Genomic DNA, 17,682 nt, shown 5'->3' with positions numbered 1-17,682 from the left:
GCTGGGCATACTGGTTCACACCAGTCTTGGGTCTGAGACAGTAGGACTGGGAATTCAAGAGCAAATCTGAGCACCAGGCAAGATGGTTCACACCAGTAATTTCAACACTTGAAAGGTAGGGGATTGCAATGAGTTCTAGGCTAGTCTGGGCTACCTATAGCAAGACCCTGCCTCAAAAAATAAGCAGTCTCCCAAAAGAAGTTGTAATTTCAGGGTTCTGAATCAAATATTTTGTGCTCAAATCCTAGGTTTTCTGGACAGTTATATGACTCCAGGCAATTGATTTCCCCACTCTGGACTTGAGTTTTCCCAAACAGGATGTTGTGAGGGTTCAATAAGGACATGGTACAGTTGACCCTTGTCATAGCTCTTCCATGTGCCTGCACCATTCAAATCTCTAACTCCTTGTCAGGCTACATAGACCAGGCTAGCCTCTGCCTCCTGAGGGCTGAGATTAAAGGTGTACACCCCCGTGCCCAGCTGTAAAAACTCTGAATCTCTCATCGGGAGGTACAGATAGACAACAGCACAAACTTCAAAGGGTTGTTGTGAATATGAAAATATTGTTACATAATGTAACAGTGCTGGGTGCTGTTCTCGAAGCTGAAGACAGCACAAGGCACATGCACGGTATTTCCTTTTTTCATTGTTTCAGTGTCAAGTAGCCCAGGCTGGTCTGACTCCATTCACAGTCAGTGAGGATGACCTTGATCTCCTGATCCTACTGCCTCCACCTCCCAAGTTCTGGGATGACCGGTGTGTGCCACCCTGCTAAGTCCTGTTTTGTAGCCCAGGCTGGCCAAGAACTTCAAATCTTCCTGCCTTGGCCTCTCAAAATCAAGGATGAAGTAAGGCCATTGTGCACAAGTTTCTAGGGTTCTGGACGGTTATGAGCTTCACAAGGCCGCTCTGGAATGATGTTGGTCCCTACTGTGTGTACCAGAATTGTCCTATGCTGTCTCTGCCCAGAGGGGATTGGGAGCTATTGACTGAATATTATATACCCACCCATCACCCCAGTAAGTGCTCTGGATATGTTCAGATGTCTGTGAAAGCAAATGGACATGGCAGTCACCAAGACAACCCTAGCCATGTTCTCATAAGTACGTCTTAGTCCAGTGAAGGGACAGTCACCTTGCCATGATATACCAGTGGGCAGAGCTATTATGAGAGCCTCAGGACTCGAGGGTGAGAGGTGTCCTGGAAGAAACACCAATGCATCCTGGGGGTACTTGGATCCCAGGAAGGACCCCAAGATCTCACCCAATAGGAGTCTTGTATTCTTCCGAGGACACTGGGGAGCCACAGCAGGTGGAGTAGGAGCCCAGCAAGCAGAATGGGTACAACACCCACACTGCCCTGAGAGTAAGGACCTCTGACTTCCCCGCTTCACTCCACAGGGTAGGGAACCAGGTGGAACCTGAAGGAACCTTGGGTTATCCTTAGTCCAGGGCCTCCTTGCAGCATGGACATCTGTACAGTGTCTGGGAAGATACAGAAAATACTCCAGGGGCTGCCACTTCTCTGCAGTAGGTAAACACACCCAGCTCCGGGTACTGACAGCTCAACTGGGTCCTTGAACACTGTTTAGGGACACTGCAGTGGCCCCCAAGAATTCACTGTCCTGTTGCAGCCCAGGTGAATTGGTACAAGCCCCATTCAGGTGTTCCCATTTAGGAGTGTTGAGCAGGGCCCCTATCAGCCAGCAGCAGCCTCGTGGGAGTCTAAGGTAGAAGCAGCCTTTAGGAGTCCCCTTGCAGGGCGGCCTCGTGTGTGTGTGTGTGTGTGTGTGTGTGTGTGTGTGTGTGTGTGTGCGCGCGCGCGCACGCGCGTAGGCAGACAACACTGCACTTGGTTCCCTCCTCCTTTCTGCCTTGTGTGTGTTCTGGAGATGAGTTTAGACTGTGGCCTTGTGGCACAATGCAAACCCAGGCTGTCAGGGTTGCGCAGTAAACGCCTTCACCTACCATCTCTTTAAGACAGGGCTGCTTGTAGCCCAGGTTAGGTTTGACTCACGAGCAGGGACCACCATGACTGGTTTATGCAGTGCTGGGGATTAAACCCAGGGCATTGCTCGTGCGAGGTAAGCAGTGTTTAAATGCTAAGCAACCACCCCATTCCCTGTCCTTTACCTCCAGGTCTCCCTCCCAGACCTGAGCCAGCTGCCCGCTCCAGGCAAGGAAGGCAGAGGAGGTGCTGTGGTTGAGCTTAAGTTAAACACCCATATGAATTTATTAAATCCAGACTGTGTTAAAGGGTGGCGGTCTGGGAGCGGGGTGGTCAGGGGATGAGGGACAAGATGATGGAGGACCACAGGCACCCCTCAGAGGAGCCCTGGCCCCTTCCCCGCTTGGCCCACCCTCGGCGCCATATTGGCTTCACCATGATTCCCGATGGTGCCGGCCGGGCTGGCAGGGCGAGATGTCTGCAAACACACAGGAACAGACGGACAGACAGACAAGACGACCGATGGTGCCTCCACATACACACAGGCAGCCCCGGCCTGCCTGGCCCCATCTCACACACTGGGCCCTGGCCCTAGGGGGCCTCCTGCCGCCCCGGCCCGAACTGTCCAGGAAGAGGGCGACAGGGAGGGGAGGGGAGGGCCGGAGGTGGGTGGTGGTCACCAGGAGCAGATGAGGAGGACCCGAGTGGCTAATCCTTTTTTTTGTCCTCTGCTGGCTTTGGAGGGGCTTCCTGGGGCTGGCTGGCAGTGCAGGCCCCAGGAGTGGCTTTTGGGACTGTGGAGGCATCCTCTTCGGTGACAGGCGTGCTGGACGCAGGTGTGAGAGCCCCCGCCGCAGTGGGCGCCTGGGCCCTAGAAGCCACTGCCGAGACGTCCTCTCCACTCATACCGAACTCGTTCACACGGGTGGGGTCGACGCGGTAGATCCACCGTTGGTAGAGGTAGATGAAGAAGACCACATCTGGGGGCAGGAAGGGCTGTTGTGAGGGACATGGCCCACCCCCCCGGAGAACGAGGCTCCTTCCTGCCCGCTGCATCCCGTGTGTGTCCCTGCGTGCCCTGGGCCTCACCATCCCGCAGGCAGCCGATCCGATACATGACAGGCATCTTGATGACAAAGGCAAACAAGTCATCGATGAAGGTGTTGAGGGCCTTGTAGGTGAGCATCCGCCACGGCAAGTGAGCCACAGACTTGAGCTTGTAGTTGATGAAGAGCTGGGGTGTCATGGTGATGAAACCTGAGGGAAGACAGGACCGCACCAGTCACCCCAGCTCACTCTGCCCCTCCAGTAGAGCCTCCTCCAGGGTCTTTGCGTTTTCTTTCCAACAATTTGTTTTGTTTATTTTTGAGACAGGGGCTTAGGCTATAGCCAGGATGCCTTGACCTCAGAGATTCTTCTACCTCAGCTCCCCAAGTTTTAAGAGTGTTTGGTGAGTCATCACACCCAGATCTTTGTGTGGTCCCTCTTGGTCATCTCTAGGGACTGTTTAGGTGTCCTTTCCTCAGAGTGGTTCCTAAGCCCCACCTAAGTGTACCCTTTCTTGTCTGTACTCCTCCTCACTGTGAGTGCCTGGCTTCTCTTTGCACTCTGGGGTCCTCTCTCTGCCCAGGGCAGAAGCCTCCTTAGGGCCTCCTATTCCCATGCCTGCCCCCACAGGATGGGCACTGTCTCAAGTGGCTCTGCCTCCCCTATTGGCCAGAGCCCCGGGCCTGCGCTGGGCTGCAGTGCTCACGGTGGCACGAGAACAGGGCCTGAGATGGTCTGTTGGCACCAGCTCTCTAGGTGGGGCAAGGCCAGGCCTGGCTGCCAGCTTCAAGGCTGTGGCCTACAAGAATAATGGGCCTGGGACACTGTGGCAGGCCCTCCAGGCAGGGGAGAGGTGGCCTGCTCACCAAAGGTCAGCAGGAAGCCGTAGAGCATGCTGAGCACCCACGAGTACCAGCCCTTGTGCTCCAGGTACAGAAGGCTGTAGACGGCATAGCAGCCCAGCAGCGGGAAGAGGATCCATGACAGGTACCGGAACGCCATCTGTGGGGGTCACAGGACGGGCTGGGGCTGGCTCTGTAGGCCCTGCTCAGTGACCCTACTCCTTGTCCTCATCCACCCACACCTGGTCCAGCAGGCTGGGCCAGGGGAATTTCCAGGTGGCTCTGGGAACTCTGGACTTGGCCAGGAAGTAGATGCGGCAGGCGGGGAACACAGGGTGTGATATAGGCCTGGCAGTGACACCGGCAGGCAGGACCGATGGCCCAGCCTCTCTCATGAGTGTGGGTGCTTGGCGACCACCCCAGGGTCATGGGGTCACTCACATCATCATATACTTTGGTTGAAGACTCAATGTAGGTGGACTTGTCTTTGAAGGTTGGGCAGGGGAAGATTCCTGCCACTCTGTGCTCCCGGTCCAGCTGGAACCGGGAAGAAGGTCAAGGTCAGCTGGGACCTGGCTCCTGCCCCTCCCCAGCCAAAAATGGCCCCTGCCCTTCCTCACTCTTCCCAGTTCCCCTGCCCTAATATGACCCCAAAAAAATCCCCTGTTGCGAAAATCCCCTAGGTCCTGGGAGCCAGGCAGGCGTCGGGAAACCCCTAGAGACCAAGGCAGGGCCTGGCTGGGCAGGCGACCCCCTTCCCACCCTACAAGTCACACAGCAATACGGTGCCCGACTCACCCGGACATCCATGACCTTGGTAATCTTCCAGAGGTCGATGAGGACCCCAATGAAGACGCTGACCTGTACCACGAAGTTGGTCTCGTTGTCCAGTATGTAGAGGAGAACTACAAAGGACTGGAAAACGCCAAAGAACACGGAGCGCACTGACAGACCCTCCAGGGACTGACGGCTGTTCCAGAACTGGATGTCTGTGGAGGGTGTAGGCACAGGTGGTCAGCAACCTTCCCTGGGCTGCACTCTCTCCCACCAAAGCAGAGGGCACATAGGACCTTCTCCATGTCACAGGGGACAGAAACACCCTGCACCGTAGGGTTGGTCCCTTGTTTTCTAGTGAGGACACTCAGGTGCTAAGGGCACAAGGCTAGCGACCCTGAGGTGTACAGCCTTGCGTGGTAGAACCTGGGCGGTCACCAAGTCAGTACCACACAATGCCACCCTTCCTCCCCTGGACAGGAAGATCCAGGGTACGTGCTTGGGGACCTTCTCTTCTGGCCGCCCACTCCAACTGTGGGCTATCCTGGGGGCATGGACAAGTCCTGGTTTCTGGTCTCCATGTGGACACCTGGGGAACCTGAGTTGACAACATCCTTCTATTTCCTGGTCTCCCTGGTGTCCGGTTTCTAGAGGTCAAGCTAGACCACAGGCATACAGGCCCCCTGGCATTTTTGACACAGGAGCATGGACCCTGGCCCACACGCCCAAACCTGGGGCTCAGCACAGCCCACTTACAAGGCCATCCATCCCCCAAACGGTGGGGAAGGGTCTGGAGGCCAAGTGGACGGAAGCCCTTCTTGGATGGGGGGCACCTGGCACAAGGGCAAAGCCAAGCACACGCCTGCTGCCGTGGCGTGTGGCAGCACCTGCCCCTCACTCCTCTCGGGCAATGCTCTATCAGTTTTGTTGTCTGGGGTTTGCTCTGGGGTGCTGGGGACAGAGCTGGCAGAGCATGGGGAAGCTCCCCATGTAAGGCCTTCAGGAGAGGCCACACTGAGAAGCCTCCAGTTTGTCCACCACTGTCTTCTGGACGGCAGCTTCCACTGTGCAGTGTCAGCATGACAGAGGTGCCCATCACTCCTGCCAATTCCAGGAGCTTCAGGGTACCCCCACCCACACTGTGGGCCACAGGCAGGAAGCTGACAGCAACCGGAACGCTGTCATAGCGGAGCTGTGCAGCTGCAGGCCAGCAGTTTCAGTCACTAAGCCTCTGCCTCCTCACCTGGAGGTGAGCAGTGACGGGCTCTTCCAGAGCTGGCTGGCTCCATGCTGGGGCCTCCCTGACAGGCAGGGTACTGGGAGCAGCCCCGGGGCTTCCCTTTCTCTTGGCTTTGGAGTTCCCCGGCCTGCTTCCTGGTGTTGCCACCCTGGCCTTGGCCCAGGCAGCAGGCCCAGCCCCTCCCTCCCTCAGCTCTGTGCCTGGTCACTATCCCTCTCCAGCTACGAGGCCTCTGAAGTGCAGGTGAGAGACCCCAGGCAGGGGGAGGAAACAGGAAGCAGATACCGCCTCTGCCAGTTGCCTTGATATCCTGGGCCCCCATGCCTACCTACCATTTTTGAAAGCCAGGAACTCAAAGACACTGTGGACGATGGAGACGATGATGGTGAGTGCCAGCAGATATGGGCTGGTCTCCAGCAGGGCCACCTGGGGAGGGGAGCTTATGAGCATTGCCCTGTCCTTGCTGTGGCATCTCACTTCCAAGAACCACTCCCCACATGTCCCTTAGGATCCCAGGCAGGACCTCCATAGATCCACTCTAGGGCCACCAGATAGACAGTGTAAAGGGCAAGAGGAAAGCAGGCCAGGGGAGGGCACAGGAGAGTGAGCTAACACTGGAGACAGAGATGGCAAGGTACGAGGGAGGAACAGGGAAGAACAGTGTGGAATGGCGTCCACCTGTGGCCCAGCCCAGACAAGCCAAGCCCAGCCCCAGAACACACGAGATGATGATAGAGGAGACAGGAAGGGACAGAAAAGACACTGGGAGAAAGCAGAGGACTGAAGTCAGGGAGCCAGGTCACCAGGGTTGGGGGCCCACTTCCTGCCCACCGCTTGGAGGGGGGAGCCTAGGCAGTTGTGAAACCAGGTCTGGGGGAACACTGGGTGGGAGTCTCCACTTCCCCTTGGCCCATGGCCACCCCACACACCTTCACCGAATCCTGTTCCTCGTCCGATTGTTCATACAGCTCGTCACCTAAGAAGTTCCAAGGTGACTTGGTACTCTGTGCGGCATAGAGTTGCCAGCGCCAGAGCGAAAGCGGGCAGAAAGAGACGCGCAGCGGAAGGCTGGCCAGGCTCTCGTTGATGGGGTAGTAATCCTTCTGCAGGTTCCAGTAGTCATTGAAGTAGATGATGGGGTAGTAGTCGCCACTCACGGCATCAAACTTCACATCTGGGGACACACAGGGTGGGCACTGCTCAGCCTGGCCGAGACACCACATAGCACTGCTTGACTATACCACGAGGAGCAAAAGGCTCCCTGAATCTCAATGGAAAACCGCAGTGGCAAAGGGTGTGGCCCTGAAGCAAGGCCACTAAAGCTCTCCAGTACAGCTTACACTGGGGGCCATGTGCCCCCAGCTCTACAGAGAGCGGTGAGAAACCAGCTGTGGACTGACACTCAGGGACAGGTCTGCAGCCTAACTCCCAGGCCGTGGCTCAGGAGGGCTATGGGAGAGAGAGGACAGAGGCGCAGTGCGTCAGCAGAGTATACAACTACAAGGGTCTCAGATGGGGCCGGGGGAAGATGAGGCCACGGGCCTTGAGCTTTTGGCTGGGCTTACACTGGTCCAGTGGGGGTGGCACGCTGCCCTTCACCCATGGTGTATGGTCATCCACAATGTTGATGGTGATGTTGGGGTGCCAGTGTGAGATCACTTCCACAGGGCCATAGTCCTCAGCCCTCTGTGGGGAGACGGGAAACGAGTGGGAGGCCTCAGGCAGGCGGCAGCCCCAGAGCCTCCGCTGTTCGTGCCCTCCCATGACAACTGGGGCCGAAGAGCAGCCACCACAGCCACGGCTGGGAGGCTCACGCCAGTGCCCATCCCGAGCCTGACGGCACACCGAGATCCACCCATCCTCCACCTTCTCACCGGAAGGCAGGAGACAGGGCGGCTGGTCATGCACATGAAACCACACCTAGCCTAGAGAAAGCACCTTTGCATCCCTTCTCGTCGTGTGGCCCTACTCAACTCTGGGACCATGCCACCTGCCCAAAACCATGCGGAAAGAAAGGTGAGCTCATGTGCCTTCCGAGAAACGCCCTGGTTTGCTCAACCCACCATCTCCAGTGCCTGCTCTGTGCCAGCCACACAGTGTCAACCTAGCCTCTCCATCTGCTGCCACTGGAACTTGGAGCAAGGGTTCCTGTCTGAGGTGGACTCCTGGCCAGATCCACCCCCAGGGCTGCCTGTGCTAACCTTGTCTGCAGTCTCCTGCTGCACCTGCCACATCCCTGGATCCTCCCAGGGAAGGTCACAGAGGTGGCAGCCACCTGGCCTGACCAAGGCTTGTCTGCAACTCGGTGACACCGTGAGCCCCACTAGCCCCCTCTGCTTACCTTGATCATTTCGGGGTCAGCTTCTGTCTCTCCTGTTAGCAGGTTCTTGGTCTTCTGAAATCGCCTACGTTTGTATTTGTTGATCACTGTAGGCAGAGGAAGGTGGGTGAAGCCGGTGAACACTTAGGAGCCTGGATGCCAGAATGCTGTCCATGGCAGCTGTGTCCTAGCTTCCTGCTGCTGAAGACATCACTTGAGCAGCCCCAACCACCCCCTAAATCTTGGGAACTACTATCCAACCTTTACAGAGAAGGACCACTTACAGTCACCTAGGCACAAAACGGAGCCTCCCTCCTCCCAAACCTGCTTGGTCGCCCCCTAGGCCAGCAGGGCGCCTATCTACCTGGACCCCACACCAGGCCACTGAGCCCTTCCTCAAGGTCTCCTTCCGGAACTGCAGGGCCACTCTGCTTTCCTGAAACAGCGTCTCACTATGCAATCGAGCCCGGCCTTAAGCTTGAGGCTACCCTCCTGCCTCAGCTAAGGCTATAGGCGTGAGCTGCCACACTGGCTCTATCCTCTTCAAGGAGGCTTTGCAGTCCCTCTCCTGGACGGTATAATTCCTCACAGCCCTCCATCATTACACACACACACACACACACACGTCTCCTAGTTCACTCATGTGCTCGGTGCCCTGGACAGGCCACTGAATACATGGCCACACATGGAGGAGTCAGAGAACCATTCCAAAGGAGGCCTGGGCCAGTGGGTGAGAAGCAAGCCTGAGAACTGACACTGTGAATCCCAGCCACAAGTGGACTCACTTCCTCTTGCTAAGGTCAGGCTACCAGGGTTCCCGCCACCTTGCCCGAAACAAAAGCAAAGGGCCGACCACGCCCTCCCAACTTGGATGCCGCCAGCTCTAATTTATACTGAGAAGGAAAACTGGTGCCTCGCTGGACCCCGTGGTGCAAGCCAGTAATCCCAGGTAGTTAATGGCTGAGGCAAGAGGATCAAGAGTAAGTCCAAAGCCAGCCCAAGCAACCTAGTGACACCCTCTCAAAATAAAAACAGCCTTTAATCCCAACACTCAAGAGGCAGAGGCAGGCAGAACTCTGTTAAGTTTAAGGTCAGCCTGGTGAGTTACAGGACAGCCAGCCAGGAAAACACAGAGACCTGGTCTCAAAGAACAATAACAGAAAACCAACAATAACAAAAAATTAAAACAATGATAAAATGGGCTTAAGATTGTCAGGGGTAGAATCCCCCAGTGAGGGGCTGGCTGTGTGGCTCAGTGGTAGAGCCTCTGCCTAGAATCCCCCAGTGAGGGTCTCTGAGTGTGTCTCAGTGGTAGAGCCTCTGCCTAGAATCCCCCAGTAAGGGGCTGGGGTGTGGCTCAGTGATAGATCCCCTGCCTAGAATCCCCAGTGAGGGGCTGGGGTGTGGCTCAGTGGTAGAGCCCCTGCCTAGAATCCCCCAGTGAGGGGCTGGGGTGTGGCTCAGTGGTAGAGCCCCTGCCTAGAATCCCCCAGTGAGGGGCTGGGGTGTGGCTCAGTGGTAGAGCCCCTGCCTAGAATCCCCCAGTGAGGGGCTGGAGAATGTAGATGAAGCACAGCACTCATCTACTCATCTAGTGTGTGAGAAGTCCTGGGTTCCACTCCCAAGAGGCAAGCAAAACCAAGAAGGCCTACTGCTTTGAGCTGCCCCATTCCATCCCTGCATGGGAAGAGGGAACTGGCCAACATGGAGCTCTAGGCTAAGATCCTAGCTCTTGTCTTGTACCAGCTAAGAGATGCTGGTGAGTTAATACCACTTCCCAGGACCTGTCACTACCGTGGATTAAAAGGAAAAACCCACAGTTCTCCAGGGCCTGCTGCTCTTACTAACATCAACATCATCCCCATTCTTTCTCTAGGAACTATTTGGAAACCAGGTCCCCATGTCCAGCTGAAGCAGCAAGCACCTGAAAATGGGTATCTCTGAGGATAAACTCCGGGGGCATGCTCCAGGGAGGAGGGAAGCTGTCAACTTTCAAGACTGTTAGAGACAGGCAGGGCTGATAAAACAGACTGGAGATGGGAACACAAGCAGGCACACGCACACGCACATGATGGCTTACAACCCAGCAGCTTCAGGTTCAGAGGACCTGATGCCCTCTGACCCTGCAGACACTAGGAATACACATGCTGCACATACATGCATGTTGGCATAACACACATATAAAATTTAAAAATCTAATTAAAAAGCAGCTGGGCATGATGGCACACCCCTTTAATCCCAGTACTCAAGAGGCAGAGGAGGCAGGCAAATATCTGAGTTCGAAGCAGCGGTGGTGGCGCAAGCCTTTAATCCCAGTACTCGGGAGGCAGAGGCAGGTGGATCTCTGTGGGTTCGAGGCCAGCCTGGTCTACAGAATGAGTTCCAGGATAGGCATCAAAGCTACACAGAGAAACCCTGTCTCGAAAAACAAAACAAAACAAACAAACAAAAATCTGACTTTGAGGCTTGGTCTACAGAACAAACTCCAGGACAGCCAGAGAAACCCTATCTTGAAAAAACAAAACAAAAAAAACAAAAAAAAACCAACAAAACAAAACAAAACAAAAAAAAAAAAAAAAAGAGAAAGAGAGATTCTAGTAAGAAATGTCCCAGTCCCATGGGAGCAGAGAAGCCCTGTTCTGGAAGGCCAAGCCTATAAAACTGCTCCATCCAGCATGGGGCCATAGGTGCCTGGTACAACCGGGCACAAGCTGTGGGTGTGACACAAAATTCACTCGACACTTGCCCCAAAACAATGTAAAGTATCATATTTGTTCTTTTCCACCAATTCTATGTTGAGGTAGTATGTTGAATTCAGTATTGTCACTCTGTTTTTCTCTTGGTGTGACAGGTGTGCCTGTGTATGGAAGCACATGTGAGTGTGTGGGCATGTGGTCGCCCGAGACAGACATCGCTTGTTTGGACTGCTCTCTACTGGACCTGAGGGCTTGCTGGACTGCTGTGGCAATCTACATGGATGCTGGTGACACAGACCCTGGTCCTCACTAACTGCAGAGCCAAGTGCCTGGCTACTGTCTTCGGTTTTTTAGATGGGATCTGGCTACATGGCCTGGAACTTACTATGTGTCCCAGGATGGTCCTGAGCTCACCATCCACCTGCCTCAGCCTCACCAGTGCTGGGATTAAGGTACTTACTGCCACACATGACTCAGTGTATTTCTGGCTGTTGTTATTATTGATCAGGTGGTTTATTTACTTCCCTATAGGCTTTCTGCAGCAGGAAACTACAGACACCCCATCTCCACAGACAGTGCTGCCCCAGACTTGGGAGAAAAGTAGGCTGTTTTTCTTTTCTTTTTCGGGGGACAGGGTATCACACAGCTCAGGCTGGCCTTGAATTCCCTAAGTAAGCAAGGAGCAAGGACAACTTTGAACTTCTGGTCCTCCTCTACCCCTCCAATGCTGGAATCACAGGTGTACACCGCCACACCTAGTTTGCTGCATAAGGGAGCCAACCCAGGGCTTCCTCATGCTAGGCAGCCTTTGGTCCAGCTGCTGTCAGACCCACTGCTCCACATCTAGTTCTGCTGCTCTTTCCTCCACTCCAGCTGCTGTCAGACCCACTGCTCCACATCTAGTTCTGCTGCTCCTTCCTCCACTCCAGCTGCCGTCAGACCCACTGCTCCACATCTAGTTCTGCAGCTCCTTCCTCCACTCCAGCTGCCGTCAGACCCACTGCTCCACATCTAGTTCTGCTGCTCCTTCCTCCACTCCAGCTGCCGTCAGACCCACTGCTCCACATCTAGTTCTGCTGCTCCTTCCTCCACTCCAGCTGCCGTCAGACCCACTGCTCCACATCTAGTTCTGCTGCTCCTTCCTCCACTCCAGCTGCCGTCAGACCCACTGCTCCACATCTAGTTCTGCTGCTCCTTCCTCCACTCCAGCTGCCGTCAGACCCACTGCTCCACATCTAGTTCTGCTGCTCCTTCCTCCACTCCAGCTGCCGTCAGACCCACTGCTCCACATCTAGTTCTGCTGCTCCTTCCTCCACTCCAGCTGCCGTCAGACCCACTGCTCCACATCTAGTTCTGCTGCTCCTTCCTCCACTCCAGCCGACTGCCGCCGTCCCCTTCTTTCAGCAGTTCCATGCTCCACTTGCCCTTCTGACTGTTTCAAAGCTTTCACTGAGGCACTAGGCTGGCTTCAAACTCGGCACTCTGCCTCAGCCCCTCGACTCCCTAGCTATGTTCCAGGCAGGCATCACACCCAGATTCACCTGCTCTCACCAGCAGGTTCCTGAGCGTCCCAGAGCCAGGAACAGACGAGTGGGGCCAGTACTGTCTCATTAGTCCCCAATCCCCAGAGCACAGAGCTCCTGCTCTCTCTACAGAACCGAGACTTGGCCTGTCACACTGCAGCCAGGGTCCACCAGGATCGGAAGGGAACAACTTACTCCTGGACATGTGCACGGTGGCAAGCCGACGGTACAGGGCCTTCTGCCGGGGGTCTGGGTGGAAGCCACTCTTGGTGAAGTAGACATGGATATAGATGGAGCCATTCTGCTGTACACTCTGCAAAAGAAGGTAGCCAGGGGGTGGGAAACAGAAAATGCCAAGGCTGCTCGTCACGGCCTACAGCAGCTTCCACTTACTTCCGACTCTCCAGTAATATACTTCCTGAGGACTCGGCATAGAGTGCAGCTGACCGGTCCTGCCGCAAATGCTGCAGCAAGACAAACTGAAGGTCGGGTCCCAGCTGGACCGGACACTGAGAGCTGGCCCTGGCTGACGTAAGCTCCTGCTTCCTTCACAGGACTCAGTGCCTCAACTGTGGGATGCAGGCATCCTAGCGCTGCAGCAAGGCCAGCCCAGAGCACCCAGCCAAGGAACCTGCCATTGGCCAGCCCCGCTCTAGCACACCACGGAGCCGTCCCTACACTCTGACCCTGCACTGTGACAGGATCGCAACATGATCCTGCTTTGCTGACGAGACAGGCTGCAAGGGAGTCCCCAGGACTAACTCACTGGTCCCCCATCTTCTTCTGAACCTCAAGAAAAAGGCCTGGCCTTCAAAGTATAGCCAGTAGTATCACTGGAGAGACTGTTTCTGCTCAGGTCCAGGCACTCAGAGGTGGGTGGGGCATCTCTCTTTCCGATTCCCAAAGCCTACTGGGCACAAAGGACAAGAGCTCTGCTACCCCATGAGTTCCAAGTCTGCTGGAGAACTCAGCGAGCCCTTATCTCAACACGTAAAGTAAAAAGGGAGGCTGAGGTCAGGTAAGACAGCATATTCTTATAATCCATGTAGCTGGGATATCGAGGCAGGAAGTTTAAGGGTTCAAAACCAGCTTCTGCTACATAGCAAGACTAGCTTGAACTACTCATGTAGTAGTTCAAAAAATAAAACCCACAGGCAGGGGATGTAGGTTACCTCTACAGTACTTACACGGTGTGCAAGACAGGTGCTCTAGGCTCAACTGCCAACAATGGAAAAGTTGCTGAACGTCTGTGTGTGCCCAGTCCTCTGCTAGACAGTGATGGGACAGAGACTGCTAAACTCAGTCCCACCCTCCTAGGTGTCAAGGACAGAAGACCCAGAATGCCTAGCCTGAACTACAGGAGCCCAACAGGCAGTGAGACTGGAAAACATACTTAAACAAGCTAAGGAAGGCTTCCTGGAGGAGGCAGGCAACTGGACCCTGAGTTAGGGAGCCAAGTGAATCTCACACTAGCTGTTGACCTTGGGGAAGCCACCAAGCTACAGCTAACCCCAGTGTCACCTATCACACAGACAGTGATAGTCACATGGGGCAGTGACAGCTGCATTCTGTTTTGAGACAGGTCTTCCCATAATTCCCAGCCTGGTCTTGAACTCATGATAAACCTTCTGCCTCAGCTGTTCATGTTTCTGGGACTACGGGGGAGTGTTACCACCCCTAGCTGTAACTTCTCAATTTATGGGGGTAGAGGAGCCCTGACACGCAAATGCCCCATCACTGTTTATTTGTGTAACCTTGTATAACCTTGAAGCTACGCTGTAGGCCCCATTGTGCTGAGCAGGCCCTCAGGGACAGTTACTGATGGCTGGCTGGCTAACGCTGGGGATCACACCATGCTTGAGGTGGCTTTGAGAACCCAAGACAGGACGGGGTAGGGGGTGGGGGCTACCTGCGGGATGTCAAGCTCTGCAAAGTGCTCATAGCAGCCATCCGAGTTCTCTCCACTGGTCCAGTCACCGTATACCAGGTCATGCTGCTCCCAGAAGAGCGCCGAGGTGGCATTGAAGTCTGTGAAGTGCTCGTGCTCTGAGATGTACACATGCAGGTTCTGTGGAGAGCGGGAGGGTGTCAAGGGATGATGGGATTTGGGGGCTGCATAGTGGAGACTGGTCAACTCGATTTTTGCTTTTGCCATATGCTGGCTCTGCCCTGAGCTGGGACATTGAGGAGCCCGGCCTGCCAATACCAAACTGAAGCACAAGAGGGAGCAGGACCCCCACAATGGCTGTGGAGAGCGGGGGCACACAAGTCAAGGGCCTGTGCCTCAGAAGGGGAGGCACACTTGGTGAGCCCTCCCCTGCTCGGCCCTCACCAGGATCTACTCTTCGGCAGGGGCCTGGTAACAGGCTGGGAAATGCAGCAACAGAGCCAGAGAGGACATGGACCTCAGAGGGGCTGACAGTGAGGGTCTGGTGACTGCGCTGTCAGCTCAGTCACCTGTCACCTGTCACCCACAACCACGGAGGCCAAACACGTTTCTGGAAGAAAACACCCGGGACCCTGTTGCAACAGGTGCACAACAAGCGGGAAGACTGCTCATGAGCTCCCCAGAGTCCTCTTCTCTCAGCGTCTCTTGGGTGGCCCGAGTCACCTACGCTGATGGGGTAGAGCATCCCAAGTCCCACAAGTCCACAGAGCTGAGAGCAGCCAGGAATTGTGCCCTCCTGCTGCCCTTAACACATCACGCCCCCAGCCCCTCAAGTGACTTCCCACCTAGCATTACCATTAGAGTGTCTTTGGGGAACAGGTTGCGGCTGGCGACACGTGGGGCTCCTCCAGGTCCTGACTGGTCCTGAGGGGATGGCCCTCGGCGGAACCAGCTGCTGATGGCCCAGATGATGAAGATCCTGGGGAAGGAAACAGCGGCAAGTAAGGCCCTACGCCCCAGGCCGGCATCCAGTGCTCCAAACCATCAGCCCCCAAACCAGCCCCAACCGCCTGCTTTCTGAGGTCGGAGGCAGATGAGACAGCGGTGGTGGGGCTAGTGAAGGCAAGGTGCTCTCTGGGACAGAGGCTCAAGAAGCCCCTAAGCAAGGAGGCTGTCATCGCACAGGACCACCACCTTGACCCCTCCAGGGCCTCATACATGGGCTCATACATGGGCTACAGGGCTCAGCCACTCGGGGTCAGGGGTGATAGTCAGGTGCTCTGGCCCTAAGGAAGATCCAAAGATCTAGACTCTTCCCACTGTACTGGAAAAAACCTCAGTGCAATTACTTTCCCATTTCAATGGCAGACTAAAAAAGCTGGAGGTAGTGGGTTAGCCTTTTTAGCCACAGAAAACCAGTTTTGGCAGTGGTGGATTCCTTTTTGTGGTATTAAGAAATTGAACTGAGCCGGGCGGTGGTGGCGCACGCCTTTATTCCCAGCACTCGGGAGGCAGAGCCAGGCGGATCTCTGTGAGTTCGAGGCCAGCCTGGGCTACCAAGTGAGTTCCAGGAAAGGCGCAAAGCTACACAGAGAAACCCTGTCTCGAAAAACCGAAGGAAAAAAAAAAAAAGAAAAAAAAGAAATTGAACTGAGGCTTCTCACATGCTAGTCAAGTGCTCTACTGCTAAGCCACACCCCCAACACCTCAGCCACGCCCCCAGCCCCTCACTGGGAGATTCTAGACAGGGGCTCTACCATGAAGCCACACCCCAGCCCTTCACTGGTGGGTTCTCAACTTTGGCAGCTGGCTGTATCCTCAGCCATTTTATTTTATTTTTTTGGTTTTTGGAGACAGGGTTTCTCTGTGTAGTTTTGCGCCTTTCCTGGGACTCACTTGGTAGCCCAGGCTGGCCTCGAACTCACAGAGATCCGCCTGGCTCTGCCTCCCGAGTGCTGGGATTAAAGGCGTGCACCACCACCGCCCAGCTCTCAGCCATTTTATTATTGTTCATTTGAGCCAGGTTCTTATTAAGGTGTTTGAGCTGGCCTTGAACTTGAGATTTCTTCACCTTGGATCACTTGGCCTGGGCAGTCAGGCCTAGCTTGAGCAACTTTTTCAGACTTACTCTCCCAAGGAAAAGAACCAAAACTGCTTGATAAAGCTAATTACCAACTGTGGTGCACACCCGTGATTCGAACACTTGAGAAGTGGAGACAAGAGGAACAGGAGTTCAAAGTCATCCTCGACAATACGGTAAGCTCAAGGCCAGCCAGAGCTATGTGAGATCCTGTCTCCAAAACAAGAACTGCTGTGGAATAATCATTCCGTATGCTGTGAATATGTATTACTCTCATTGGTTAATAAAAAAGCTGCGGGCTGGAGAGATGGCTCAGCAGTTAAGAGCACTGGCTGCTCTTCTAGAGGACCCAGGTTCAATCCCCAACACCCACATGACAGCTCACAACTATCTGTAACTCCAGTTCTAGGGGATTCCGCACCCTCACACAGAAATGAAGGCAAAATACCAATGCACATAAAATAAATAAATAAAAATAAAAAAGCTGACTGGACGATAGCAAGGCAGACTAAGACTAGGCAGGAAAGCCAAACTGAAAATGCTGGGAGGAAAAAAAGCAGAGTCAGAGAGACGCCAGCCAGGCGCCCAGAAAGCAAGACATGCTAGAGGACAGGTAAAGCCATGGCCACGTGGTGATATACAGATCAACAGAAATGCGTTAATTTAAATGTAAGAGCTAGCTAGTAATAAGCCTGAGCTACTGGACAATCATTTGTAATTAATATAAGCCTCTGTGTGTTTATTTGGAACCAGGCAGTTGGGATAGGAAAACTCCACCTACAAAGAACAACAACAAAAAACCCAACAAAATAAAACAAAACAGGTCAGACAGATGGTTGAGGAACTGCCACAGACTGGCCTATGGCTATGTCTGTGAAGGACTGTCTTCATTATTAATTGATACAAGAGGGCCCATGGTGGGCAGTACCATCCCTAAGCTGGTGATCCTAGGCCATAAGAAAGTTATATCTAAACACGTGAGTTAGCCAACAAGCAGTGTTCCTCTAGTTTCTGCTCCAGATCCCTGCCCTGACTTCCTCAATGTAACCTGAAGTATAAGCCAAATAAACCTTTTCTACCTTGAGGTGCTTTTATCAGAATATTTTATCTCAGCAACAGAAAAGTAACTAACACTTCTTATAACTCTAGATCTAAAGGATGATGCCTCCTCCTGGCCTCCACACACACATTGCCACGTGGACCACATATACATACACTCTTTTTTTTTTTTTGGTTTTTCGAGACAGGGTTTCTCTGTGTAGCTTTGCACCTTTCCTGGAACTCGCTTTGGAGACCAGGCTGGCCTCGAACTCAGAGATCCGCCT

The 17,682-nt window shown here is 54.3% G+C and overlaps 1 protein-coding gene across 1 annotated transcript in view; it reads right to left on the bottom strand.

Moving 5' to 3' along the window:
• Window positions 1-2,202: 2,202 nt before the first annotated feature.
• The window catches only part of Clptm1 (CLPTM1 regulator of GABA type A receptor forward trafficking), a 33,120-nt gene continuing 17,640 nt past the window's right edge, over window positions 2,203-17,682 (bottom strand). The window contains exons 3-14 of the mRNA XM_059280598.1: window positions 15,133-15,256; window positions 14,299-14,457; window positions 12,585-12,702; window positions 8,192-8,277; window positions 7,416-7,536; window positions 6,780-7,024; window positions 6,183-6,276; window positions 4,635-4,825; window positions 4,278-4,373; window positions 3,861-3,996; window positions 3,037-3,204; window positions 2,203-2,927 (exon numbers count right to left, since the gene is read on the bottom strand). Coding sequence (XP_059136581.1) covers window positions 2,656-2,927; window positions 3,037-3,204; window positions 3,861-3,996; window positions 4,278-4,373; window positions 4,635-4,825; window positions 6,183-6,276; window positions 6,780-7,024; window positions 7,416-7,536; window positions 8,192-8,277; window positions 12,585-12,702; window positions 14,299-14,457; window positions 15,133-15,256 — 1,810 coding nt within the window. The 3' untranslated portion in view covers window positions 2,203-2,655. The remainder of the gene's footprint in view (window positions 2,928-3,036; window positions 3,205-3,860; window positions 3,997-4,277; window positions 4,374-4,634; window positions 4,826-6,182; window positions 6,277-6,779; window positions 7,025-7,415; window positions 7,537-8,191; window positions 8,278-12,584; window positions 12,703-14,298; window positions 14,458-15,132; window positions 15,257-17,682) is intronic.

This window comes from Peromyscus eremicus, chromosome 1, assembly GCF_949786415.1.
Source record: "Peromyscus eremicus chromosome 1, PerEre_H2_v1, whole genome shotgun sequence".
Lineage (NCBI taxonomy): Eukaryota > Metazoa > Chordata > Mammalia > Rodentia > Cricetidae > Peromyscus > Peromyscus eremicus.
The sequence above is the reverse complement of the archived record's forward strand: the minus strand, read 5'-3'. Positions and strand labels throughout refer to the sequence as shown.